The sequence below is a fragment of the Sinocyclocheilus rhinocerous genome, unplaced genomic scaffold (assembly GCF_001515625.1).
Source record: "Sinocyclocheilus rhinocerous isolate Xijiao unplaced genomic scaffold, SAMN03320098_v1.1 scaffold1069, whole genome shotgun sequence".
Lineage (NCBI taxonomy): Eukaryota > Metazoa > Chordata > Actinopteri > Cypriniformes > Cyprinidae > Sinocyclocheilus > Sinocyclocheilus rhinocerous.
Genome location: NW_015635541.1, coordinates 337,717 through 351,106, shown reverse-complemented (window position 1 = coordinate 351,106; position 13,390 = coordinate 337,717). Strand labels below are relative to the sequence as shown.

Sequence of the window (13,390 nt, the reverse complement as noted above, 5' to 3'; positions counted from 1 at the left end):
TGAGTGTGATTATTATTATTATTTTCCTACAGGTCAATACGAGCGTTAAAACCTAAAGAAAAGTATCTGTAATTTTAAAAAATGTGTAACAAAGTTTTATATAAATGATTAATTTCCTATTGATTTATTTAAACGATCTAAAAGTTCAAATGAATTCATATTATTTTATTTTGCCACTATTTTCATACAGTGAATGTGGATTGTTTTAAATACAGAGCCCCAAATATTTATAAAACTATATTTATGGTTAAAGTTTTGGGTTGAAAGGCGTGACAGTAAGCAGTTGTCAATTTTTTGTGTGACTTTTTAAAACCATTTATAAAAACAATACTTTTATTTTGAAGTAGTGTACAGGAAGTCTTGCGCTACTTCCGAGATCACGTTGACAAACACACACGTGTGTCATGGATCTTATGGATCTTAACAAGTGGTGCAATTTAAAGTCCGAACCGAGTTTAAAACATTTGACAGAGGGTGTCCCGAGTGTCCCGAAAGAAAAGCAACGCGTGTCCGTGCAGGAGCTGGTGAAGGCGCACATTGAGTCATTTGATCAGGCAGTTACTGATGGATTATGTCGGGTTGTGGAGGTGAGGTGCAGACACACACAAACACACGTGTTTATACACATGTAAATTCTCTACAGACACTTGACAAATGCATGTATATGCTAGTGCTGCCTAATAAACAAGTAAAATATCTCTGCTTTCAGGCCATTCCTCCTATGGAGTTCATGTACAAGGGAGACAGGATCAGTCTGTCGTTTGTGGAGGCCATCATTCACACCCCAGCAGTTTCTAAAGGAGGAATCAGCAGTGACCTGCGGGTCTTCCCTGCTGAATGCAGAGGCAGGCGCTGTACTTACAGAGGAAAGCTAGTGGTAAGTCTGACCATTAAATATAATTAAGTTAAATGTGTGTGTGTGTGTGTATGCACAAGTATGTAGTAAAAACAGGTACACACAAGTATGTACTAAATCGATATTTGTGTATTTCACATTCATAATTGCATGTGATGCATGCAAATATACACGTGTTTATATGAAATTATATAAGAATGTATATTTAATATTTTACTTGCATTAATCATATAATTCTATAGATTTTACAAGCTTTTTACTCCAGTTATATAACACGGTAACAAATCTATTATTCAAACCATTAAATGTTTAAACCATATTAAGTAATCATAGTAACTAAAGGGTTCAAAATTGTTAAACATAATTTTTTTTTTTTAAATATGTAATTTTTAGATTGTTCAGTCACTTCTTGATTATCCAGTCTGATTTCTAAAGCAGAAATATTTAACAAGCATCAGTGTTTTTTTTTTTTCCACAGGCAGACGTGAGTTGGTCTATGAATGGCGTTCCCAAAGGAATCATCAAACAGTCTCTGGGTAATGTGCCGATCATGGTCAAATCAAAACTCTGCAACCTTCATGGTCTCTCACCCAAAGAACTCATCGAGCATCACGAAGAAGCTGAGGTAAAATCGCTGCATGTAACACGCCACTATCATATGGTATTCTCTTGGACAAAATGACACTTAATCTTGCTTTACTGGTAGGAAATGGGCGGCTATTTCATCGTTAACGGCATAGAGAAGGTGATTCGTCTTCTGATCATGCCAAGGAGGAACTATCCCATCACAGTGTCAAGACCAAAGTTTAAGAGCAGAGGACAGGGCTACACTCAGTACGGTGAGCGCTGCATTTATTCCAGATTGAAAAAATCTATATGATTTCATAAATATACATATTGAATGGGTATTAACTGTGTGCAGCTATTTCGATGCGCTGTGTAAGAGGCGAACACACAGCCATTAATATGAATCTTCACTACCTGGACAATGGAACGGTGATGGTGAATTTCATTTACCGAAAGGAGCTGTTCTTTCTTCCCTTGGGCTTTGCACTGAAGGTAAAAGGAAGCTGTTTTCTCTTATAAGCTTCTTTAGACATTCTGAAGGTGTTTCTTTTCTGATAATGGCCAGCTGACTGTACATTATCCTGTGTTATTTTAGTATTATTTATATACTATTGTAGTATTATTCATATTTTAATTGGCTTCTATTTTTAGTTGTAATTTTAGTTTAGTTTGTTATATGCTCTAGACCAGGAATCCTCAAATCTGGCCCACGAGTTCCACTTTCCTGCAGAGTTTAGCTCTAACCCTAATCACCTGAACACCTGAGCATGCTAATCAATGTCTTCAGGATCGTACAAAAATCACAGGTAATATTGTGACAAAATTAATTTTGTAGGGTGCCACAAGTTTGTTAAAATTTCCAAAGGGTGCCGCGACTAAAAAAAGGTTGGGAAACACTGCTCTAGACTATATAAGTAAATGTTTTTATTTATATATAGCTGTATAGCTGTGTTTGTTCGGGTTCTAATTTTAATATTTTATTTTAGTTTTTGATTACTTAAAACAAATTTTAATTGATTAAAAATCTAAGTTTTAGTTCTGATTAATAAAGCATCATTACTCCAGTCTTCAGTGTCACATGATCCTTCAGAAATCATTCTCATTCTAATATGCTGATTTACTACTCAACAAAATATTTCTTCTTATTATCAATGTTTAAAACAGTTTTGCTGCTTTATATTTTTTTGCGGAAATCTGTCTTTTTTAACATTATTAGTGTCTCTACTACAAGTTTTGAGCAAAAATAAATCCCGACTGGAAAATAAATAAATAAATAAAAATAGTACCAACCCCAAATTTTGTGTAGTGTATATACTGCCGCAAGTACATAATGTAGAATAGATGCTTCAAGATGGCTATTTTGTGCAATGATTTTCCAAAGCTGTTCTGAATGCTCTTTAGGAGAAAATGGCAGGCTGGTTTGTATCGGTAAAGCTGTCCTTGGACAAGAGAAGTCAGAGAGTGGGTGGACTGACTTCAGATAGTATGACCAGACTCTTCAACACGGGTACAGATCTCACCAGAGCCTTTGAGTATCTGTTAGCCACAGGAAACCTCCAGTCCAAGACGGGTATGACACTGGCATTACAACTAACAGAGTCCCAGAACTGAAGTGCATTCACAGGCGTTGAATGCTTTTATAATAGCTAACATTTGTCTTTTAAACCTCAGGTCTGGGCATGCTGCAGGACACCGGACTGTGTGTCGTGGCAGATAAGCTGAACTTCATCCGTTACCTGTCTCATTTCCGCTGCGTGCACAGAGGAGCCGCCTTCGCTAAGATGAGGACCACATCTGTGAGGAAGCTGCTGCCGGAGTCCTGGGGTTTCCTGTGCCCGGTTCACACTCCTGACGGAGAACCGTGCGGCCTTATGAACCACCTGACAGCCCACTGCGAGATTGTGGCCCCAATGCATCCCACAACAACCCTGCCTGCCCTGCTCTGCTCTCTGGGTAAATAACATCTTATTCAAGATATATACGTGCATTTGGGAAAGTAACATATGGCAACCTTCTTCCTAAACATGTAATGAGAAGCACTTATAAATCGGCTTTTGGCAACAAAACAGACGCTTTAAGGCCTCCTGCAGTCAGCTGAAATAAAAGTTTAATGGATTAATGTTTAAAAATGAATAAATGAAGACGGCTATTTATATTGGTATTGTAATCTTGCAGTTGTACTAAAATATTTTTTCACTATTAAATACTTTTTTTCAAATTTTAAAATGAAATTGAAAGCATTTTTAAACCACAACCACAGTTTTTAATCATGGAAAAGGGGAAAAAAACAATTAGATATCATCACCCCCCACCCCGTCATCATCATGCAGTCCTACCTATTAATTGTATGTTTACTATTAAAACCGTTTTTCTCTATCACCAGGTGTAACTGCGGCAGACGGGAGCCCCGGTCAGCCGTATTCGGACTGTTATCCTGTCATACTGGACGGGGCCATGATTGGCTGGGTGGAAAAAGAAGTGGCCCCATCAGTCATCGAATCTCTTCGCAGATTTAAGGTGGGCAATTGATTGGGTTTTTTCTGTAGTTTAATTATCCTGGATCAACCTCAGAGTTATTTATGTTGATAGTTTTAATATAATAATTATAATATAAATCTGAACATTTGTGTCACCTGCAGGTGCTGGGAGAGAGAAGAATTCCGCCCTGGACTGAGATCGTTCTGGTTCCTCAGACGGGTAAAGCCAGCTTGTACCCAGGCCTCTATCTGTCCACGACTCCCTGTCGCATGGTGCGGCCCGTCCGGAACCTCAGCCTGGGCAAACAGGAGCTTATTGGCACCTTCGAACAGGTGAGAAGAGAGAACCCATTTAGTAGAAAATTTGTTCTAACTTAAGTACCACTGTTAATTAGTAGAAAAAATCGGTTTGCTTGACAGACTGCTGCAGAAGATAAAAAAATCCCATATACTTCCATTGATCACTTCTGACTGTTTTATATTTTGCTGGAGCTTTTAAACTCTGCTTCAGATTCTTATGTCCTAGCAATGACCCCAAATACTTCAGAAATCACACTGAACATTTTAGCAACCTAGCTCTATAACTACTTCTAAAGCATTGTCAAGCATACATTCAAAATTTGCCTCGTCTTAGTTTACCATAGAGCACAACAGACGGGATCTGCAAGTAAAAAGCCAATTCGTTTTGTCCATATGGGAACCTATAAATAGGTAAAGACAGACATACTGTGTGAGCTAGCAGGTTGTTAATCAGTGCTTTTGTTAAAGCCGTCAGTCTGCATTATTTAAAAAAAAAATTTTTTTTTAGGTAATTTAACAGCAGAATTCCTGGTGGAAAAACTTAATTACCCATGATTCTGCAAAGATATCCATCGATCAGAGAATCAAAATGAGCAAATCTTGCCAAAAGACTTTAGCACACACTCACTCCCATCATGCACTGCGAATGACATAATAGTCGGTCTCCTACGCTTTCAAACTACCTAAATGCATTAAACGTAAAATATAGTGTTTCTGTATACACAGTCAACATCTTTCAATCAAGATTGTTCTGTTTGTAGTTTTTAATTTGATTGTCATTTACAATGCTTCATGGGATTATAGTTTTTTCTGTCATGAAAGCCTTTTAAGTACACAGTTTTGCATTCTGTTTTCTGCATCCTTCGAATGTTTCTTTGTGTTCAGGTGTATCTGAACGTGGGCATCTTCGAGGAGGAGCTGGAGCAAGGAGTGACCACGCATCAAGAGCTGTTTCCTCACAGCATGTTGAGTGTGGTGGCAGAATTCATCCCATTCTCTGATCACAATCAGAGCCCCAGAAACATGTACCAGTGCCAGATGAGTAAGAACCTCATGTCCTTTTTTTGATGAATTATGTCTAAATAAATTCTATCAAAACATGTCAGCTAAGACATCATCCTATCATAGGTAAACAGACAATGGGCTTCCCGCTGCATTCATACCAGGAACGATCAGACAATAAACTGTACCGTCTGCAGACCCCTCAGAGTCCTCTGGTCAGACCTGCGATGTACGATCACTACGACATTGATAATTACCCTATTGGCACCAACGCGATAGTGGCTGTCATTTCTTACACTGGCTACGATATGGAAGACGCTATGGTAAGCATAACTTCCATGATTACGCTTGCTCCGAAGCATTCTTTTGCGTTTGTTAATATTTAGTGTTTTTTAATTTTTCGTCAGATCGTCAATAAGTCTTCATGGGAGCGTGGCTTTGCTCATGGTTCTGTTTATAAGACTGAGCTCATAGACCTGTCCGATAAGGTCAAAGGTGATGACAGCATTGTGTTTGGGGTGAAGCCAGATGACCCCAAAGTAATGGACAGACTGGATGCAGACGGATTGCCGTTTATCGGCTCCACGCTGAATTATGGAGACCCTTACTACAGCTACATCAATCTTAATACCGGCCAGAGTTATGTGAACTTCTACAAGTAAGACATTATTTTTTATATTACTATATTATTAATATGTTTAATTAGCTTTTATTTTTATATTTTAAGTTTTCATTCAGTTTGTCTTTTTTTGTAAGTTTCTTTTAGTTTAATATCTTAAACACCATCACCAGTCCTAAGTTCAGTTAAAATGACAAATATGCATTCATTCATGGTTAACAAGTTTTAGTTCTAATCACTAGTTCTATCATTAAATGGTGCTTAATTATCATAATATCATAATATAATGCTTGATTGGCTGAAGTTAAGAGTGCACATTCAGTTATTTAAGAAGCTGTTCCATTTTACAAAGATAAGCTGATTGGGTGGAATCATGTGTGTGTGTGTGTGTGTGAGTGTACCTACTTAACCATATTTTGGGGACAATTTGTACCCAAAAGTGAGCAAAACATGACAAAATCGGCAAAAACCTCAATTTGCGGATGTCCTTTTTTCTAAAACTGTTAAAATAAAGTAAACAAAGTTTTTTTTTTTACTTTTGAAATTGTAAAAATGCAGAAAGTTTTCTTTGAGGGGTAGGGGTGGGTTTAGGTTAAAAAGAGTATAATTATCTGTATATAAAAACAATAGAAGTCTATGTAATGTCCCCATTTAGATAGCTAAGTAAACGTGTGTGTGTGTGTAAAATAGTATATCAGTCTGGCGAGTTAACAAAACAATTTACTAGCCAATGGCGATTATATTGCCAAGGTGTGCGTAGAGGGTTGTTTAATATTTATTTTTTCAGATTTAGCTAAATTAACAAAAAACTAGTTTTAATTGTTTGTTAACAATAACACAGCTGTAATGTTATGGAAATAACATTTTAGTTGACAGTGCAAAATTTGCATATTTATTAAATGTATCAACATTTAACATTACTAAAATTAGAGAACACTGTTATAGTACAATACCTTAGTCTTTAGTTGCTCTTATTTTCATCTCTTATCTTTTATACTTTTTATCAGTAAGCTTAATTATCTGTAATTTTGTTGTAATTCTGTTAATTACAAAAGTGTATTATTTTTTAAATTATTTCAATTAACAAAACACAACAAGTTTTAGTTAATAATAACAACACCGCTGTGTGATAAGAAACATTTTAGTTGACAAAGTACAAAATGTTTCAGACATTTTATATATTTATTTAAACATTTATAAATAATATGCTATTGTAGTACAATTCTTTGTTTTAGTTGCTCATATTAAAGTGAAGTGACATGACGTGACGTGGCCAAGTATAGTTACTAGGGCTGCACGATAAATCGCATGCGATATTTAACGCGCATCTTGTCAGTAAAGCCATTCTGTAATCAGCGGTAAATCTCCATCACCTGCGGGCTTTCACATGGAGCAACATTAACTACACAGAGTTAAATATCGGTGACATGACGTGACGTGGCCAAGTATAGTTACTAGGGCTGCACGATAAATCGCATGCGATATTTAACGCGCATCTTATGAGTAAAGCCGGTTCTGTAATCAGCGGTAAATCTCCATCACCTGCGGGCTTTCACATGGAGCAACATTAACTACACAGAGTTAAATATCGCATGCGATTTATCGTGCAGCCCTAATAGTTACCCATACTAGGAATTAGTGCTCTGCATTTAACCCATCCTAAGTGCACACACACAGCAGTGAACACACGCACACCGTGAACACACCCCCGGAGCAGTGGGCAGCCATTTATGCTGCGGTGCCCGGGGAGCAGTTGGGGGTTCGGTGCCTTGCTCAAGGGCACCTCAGTCGTGGTATTGAAGGTGGAAGAGAGCGCTGTACATTCACTCCCCCCACCTACAATTCCTGCCGGACCTGAGACTCGAACTCGCAACCTTTGGGTTACGAGTCCGACTCTAACCATTAGGCCACAACTTCCCCCTTAATTACAAAAAGAGTGCATTAACAATGTGCCTTGAGATTGATTAGTACTGTTCTAATTTTTTGTTCTTAAAAATACTCTTAATATTTAAAAAAATATATATTGTAGCCTTGTTGACGAGATTAACACTATTGATTTGGCAAAGTACTAATCACATTTTGCGAAGGATTTTTATTTTATTTTTTTTATGAATGAATGAAAAATTGAATAAGTATTCTAATTGGAAATGCACTTTATCACCAGGCAACAAGTCAATGTACAACGCTTCAGTCTACTTATAACGGGATGATTTGATATTTTTACGTTTAGTGCAGCTGTATATCTTTAGATTTGATTGATTTCTGAAGCTCTGTTTCTCCGCAGGTACCAGGAGAGCTGTGTGGTGGACAACATCAAGGTGTGCAGCAATGACACCGGCACTGGCCGCTTCAAGCGCATTTGCATCACAACCCGCATTCCCAGAAACCCCACCATCGGAGACAAGTTCGCCAGCAGACACGGTCAGAAGGGAATCCTGAGCCGCCTGTGGCCTGCGGAGGACATGCCCTTCACCGAGAGTGGCATGTGCCCAGACATCCTGTTCAACCCGCACGGCTTCCCCTCCAGAATGACCATCGGGATGCTCATCGAGAGCATGGCTGGAAAATCCGCGGCCCTCCACGGCCTGTGTCACGACGCCACGCCGTTCAAGTTCTCCGAGGAGAGCTCTGCGCTCAAACACTTCGGCGAAATGCTGAAAGCCGCGGGATACAACTACTATGGCACGGAGCGCCTCTACTCCGGCATAAGCGGCTTGGAGCTCGAGGCGGACATCTTCATCGGGGTGGTTTACTACCAGCGCTTGCGTCACATGGTCTCCGACAAGTTCCAGGTTAGAACTACGGGAGCGAGAGATAAAGTGACCAATCAGCCGCTGGGAGGGAGGAACGTTCAGGGAGGAATCCGCTTCGGAGAGATGGAACGGGATGCTCTGCTGGCTCACGGGACATCGTTCCTGCTCCACGACCGGCTGTTTAATTGCTCAGACCGTTCTGTGGCACAGGTTTGCATGGACTGCGGTAGCCTGCTGTCGCCGCTTCTGGAGAAGCCGCCTCCTTATTGGTCAAATACACGCCATCGGAAAACCATCTGCTTGCTGTGCAACAAGAGCGACTCTATTGAGACTGTGTCTGTTCCTTATGTGTTTAGATACTTTGTAGCAGAGCTTGCGGCAATGAACATCAAAATCAAATTAGATGTCAAGTAAAATTCTTTGTATCTTTCTTTGCATAGATGGAAAACAAAGTGCCTGAGCATATCATCTTATTCACTTGAGTGTTTATATCTCATTCGTATCTCATTCGAATGGACTGGTGAGGTGAGCAGTGCCACCGTTTTCTATCAATAGCAGGATTAATGTGGACTGTTTAAACTTGTGAAGAACATGTATAGGAATTGGAGTCATAAAACAGTTCTTATTTGCTTACTCATAATTACGAAAAATACTATTTAGTGAATGGTGAATTTCCATTTCATGCCGACTTTTTTTTTTTCTTTACATACAAACATCAATAAACATGGTAGTTATGTGTTCATTGAGCATCACGTCAAACTGGGGCCTGTACCATGAAGCCAGATTAGCTGGCTAGCCAGGTAAGTTTCAGTTTAGTTTGCACCAATCCTGGGTTTTAGGTACCATGAAAGTGGCTTGGCTTTTAGCAGCGTTCATTGCCATAGTAACTTACACTGCACAGCTAACCTGCTCCAGGGCAGGTTATGTTCTGAGTTAGAGATCTCAAACTGAAATTGGACCAATCAGATGTGAGCAAAGTGACACATGTCTGACGCAAAAAAAGGCACTCCCCCAGTTTCTCTTCCTACAAATTAAAGGTCACTATAAAATACCTTAAAAAATACGACAAAATTGTCTGGCTTTAATAATTATGATTTATATACTTATATGATTTATATTACTATTAATCCATTATACACAAGCAATTTTAGTTTAACAATTAATATAAAGCATTTATTTTAAATTAATATTAATATATACAGCTCATATGTAATATACATAAGTGGTAGAATCAATAGATAATGCTTTAAAAATTTTAAAATCGCTATTTATATAACATAAACAAAAGTTTCACTTGTGACTGCACTAATAGAACGAGATAATTTATTTTATTTGTCCTCTTTCATGGACAAGTACTTCAGTGTAAATGCATTTATATTCCTCAAATTCTTTCATCTCTTAACCTTTAAGAAAAGAGTTTTGAATCTCGCTGGCTCTTTCGCGAGAAGTGAATCACACTTGCTCTGTGTTGCAAGGCATGTGATTGGCTGTTTGACACTGATGGCACACATTCATGTGCACGCGCTCCACAAACTCCGGATCAAAGCCTGAGTTGACAAAGAAAGTTGATGATCAGCATCATGGTACCAACAAAGCCGGATTGGAGTGGTTTGGTTTTGTCAACTCAAAACTAATCCTGTAACTGAATTTGTTCATCTACCATCATGGTACAGGCCCCAGGTGAGTGACTTCTGAACAAAGATAAACTCATTATTTGTCAGTAATCAAGAGGTTTGAGAATTTGTACAAATTTACAAAAAAAAACAAAAAACAGGATGAATAAAATACATCTTTACTTTAGTTGTATTTCTTTTTTAGACTCCTTTTAATGTATCAAAGAAATTCAATAAAGATTTTGTAAGCTTATAGATCCTTTTTTTTTTTGTGGTTAGCAATCATGAAAATACCCAAAGACATACATCACCCATGATTAATTTATTCCACAATTTAAATGATTTTTGAAGTACTGCCAAATATTAACATTTCTGCTAACATTTCGCTTTAACAATTCCAACAATTTGGTACTTTTAACATCTTAATAATGCAATTATAATCTGAACATAAGAGACATACAATACAGTTTAATGTTGCTAGAACAGAGCTGGATAACTAATGTCAAATGTCCTGTTCAATAAACTGAATAAAACTATTAAAAATGCATTTGCATAATAACCGTTACTTGATGTATTGTGGTTTTGTCTACTGATCAAATTACACAGATTCATTTTGGAGTTAATATTATTGCCATAGAAAGAATAATTAGTATGAAATTAACCACTCCCAAGTCGAACATTCAGATTGTCATTCAGTGTCACTTGGCTGGTCATGTGGCCACTGTAAGAGAGGACCGCCCTTTTTTTTTTTATTAAAAGTTTTTTTCTAAGATGACATGTAGTTTTTACATGCTGAGATTGTTAGATCAGTCTAAAACTTTCTATTTCTTCATTTTTTTGTCAAGTAACTAAAATGATCAAATAAAATATTTCACTGAAAAAAAAAAATATTATTCTTATTAGCCCTTGCTCTCATTCTAAGCACGATCAGAAATTGGAGCATTTCTCACGCATGCAGATTCTGCTCATAGCACGGATGCCAGTCTCTGTTCGAACAATTCCTGTTCATGTAACGTTCCTTCCAAGAACACTTTCTGTAAACAGAAGTTTCAGGGAGTGGAAGTGTGAGAGAGTTAGAGAGTGCGCTGATGCCTACCAAAACAAACACTGCAGCAATCACAGCAACAAATCTCAGTTTTTAAATTTAGACTCCATTTAAAAAGTCCTTCTGATGGATGCATATAATGTTAGTAGCAATAATAGAATTTTGAATAGGAATTTCAATTAAATTAAACGCAATTTCAAATACTTTAAAGTTTAAACAGCAGTTATGTGCAATGTTATTTTGACTAAAAATTGCATTTCATATTAGACATTTCCGAAACAAATATCAGAAAGATGTTATGCAATTTCGTATAATTGCAATAATATTATTTTTAGTATAATTGCAATAATATTATAGTTTTTATTAATATTTTGAATTAATTTTTATATTTTCTGTTTTTATTTTAGTAATTTATGTGTTTTTGTCATTTATATGAGTTGTTTTTATATAAAAAGGTCTATATTGTTTTATTCATTTTTTAGTCACTTTAGCATTTAGCTAAACTAAATCAAAATGAAAAATGTTACCTTGATAACCAGACTAAATGAAATGAAAACATGAAATGTTGCCTTGCCAAATAAACTAAATGAAACATAAATTTATTTAAGTAATGATTTTTTATGGTTTTAATTTTAATTAACTATAGTACTGTAACCTTTTATAAATAAGAACGTATAAATAAGAATAACAATTAGAAATATTGCATTTCATTTTCATTGGACATTTGTAATTTTTATATTCATAATTTCAATCATAGATATCTTTAAGTAATTTCGATTTGTACACGCAAAACTGCAATATAATGATCTAATTAGTTATAATTGGAATTTTTTAAAGGTGGCATAATGAACTGTATTAATATGAAGGAATTTTCTGTATTGATATTTTACAGGTGATTTACGAATTTTGCACTGCATTGCATTGTGTTCTAGGGTTAACGGAAATGACCATACAATTAAAGGATAATCTCCGGGCAGAAAATGACCAGTTAATTTTTAACAGTATAATCAAATTTGCATAACAGATTTAATTTGGAATTTTTACTAGTCAAAATTGGCATAAAAAAAGTGCGTGAGAAATGACACCGGAAACCTTTTAGCAGCTCTTCTCAACAGACACACAGCGCTCTGTTTAGCATTTCAGCTCAGTGGGTGGTCAGGTCTCCAGTCACACGCGATCTCTGTGTTCAGCACCAGCCTCCCCCACAGACAGCACGGCGTTCGGGTCACCTTCTGTTTAAATAGCTCAGATAACACCTGCGCAACCACACATCCAGCAAGTGCACGAGGGTGCGGATCCTTTATTCTTACACTCGAAAAAATGCTGGGTTAAATATAACCCAGCGCTGGGTTAAAAAGGGACAAACCCAGCTATTGGGTTGTTTTGACCCAGCGGTTGGGTTGGGTCAAAACAACCCAATAGCTGGGTTTGTCCCTTTTTAACCCAGCATTTTCTAGAGTGTACAGTCTTACATGAATATATTTTGCATGAGAAAAGCAAATGGCATAATCAGATGTTCTTTCGGAGGGAGTGTTCAAGATACAGCATACTGTAAATTTAATTTAAAAACAAGGCCAAAGCAACACTGACAGCAGCGACCTGACTGTCAACGGCAGTAGAGGCACTGAGTCAATGTGTCATTTATGTAACACAAAATCTTCTGATATTGCGTCATTTTCAGAACCTTACACAAACACACTCTGTGGTTTGGAAGAAATCTCAGCGTACTTCCACACCTGCTTTCAACCATGCACCAAACACAAATACTGTATTCAGCAGGGAAATGTTTCCTCGGTTCACACCGCTGTGTCTGTGCGGAATCAGTGAGTCAAAACTTGTTTTGCCAAATTTAAATCATTAAATTGCATTGCTGAAATATTGCGTTACTGTTAGCAATAAAGCAATATGATTAAGAGTGATATCATCAGAGATGAAACAGAGTCACTAAACAAGAGCAAAAAAAATTCTTACTATTCACCTGCACTGAAAGTGGCAACTTTGCTTTCATTTTATTTTAATTACAGTAGACATTAAGTCAACACATACATGAGATGATCATGTTGTTTTGACAAAGTATTTTTTTTTCCATCAAATGTTACACCAAAAGAAATTAATAGTAGCTACTGTCTGGAAATATATATATATATATATATATATA

At 36.9% G+C, this 13,390-nt stretch overlaps 1 protein-coding gene across 1 annotated transcript in view; it reads left to right on the top strand.

Annotated features, from left to right (window-relative positions):
• Nucleotides 1–9,395, top strand: part of polr1b (RNA polymerase I subunit B) — an 11,068-nt gene extending 1,673 nt beyond the window's left edge. The window contains exons 2-13 of the mRNA XM_016561749.1: nucleotides 710–877; nucleotides 1,335–1,481; nucleotides 1,563–1,695; nucleotides 1,779–1,915; nucleotides 2,825–2,993; nucleotides 3,095–3,376; nucleotides 3,807–3,940; nucleotides 4,063–4,233; nucleotides 5,086–5,242; nucleotides 5,329–5,525; nucleotides 5,610–5,860; nucleotides 8,106–9,395. Coding sequence (XP_016417235.1) covers nucleotides 710–877; nucleotides 1,335–1,481; nucleotides 1,563–1,695; nucleotides 1,779–1,915; nucleotides 2,825–2,993; nucleotides 3,095–3,376; nucleotides 3,807–3,940; nucleotides 4,063–4,233; nucleotides 5,086–5,242; nucleotides 5,329–5,525; nucleotides 5,610–5,860; nucleotides 8,106–8,988 — 2,829 coding nt within the window. The 3' untranslated portion in view covers nucleotides 8,989–9,395. The remainder of the gene's footprint in view (nucleotides 1–709; nucleotides 878–1,334; nucleotides 1,482–1,562; nucleotides 1,696–1,778; nucleotides 1,916–2,824; nucleotides 2,994–3,094; nucleotides 3,377–3,806; nucleotides 3,941–4,062; nucleotides 4,234–5,085; nucleotides 5,243–5,328; nucleotides 5,526–5,609; nucleotides 5,861–8,105) is intronic.
• Nucleotides 9,396–13,390: the final 3,995 nt, after the last annotated feature.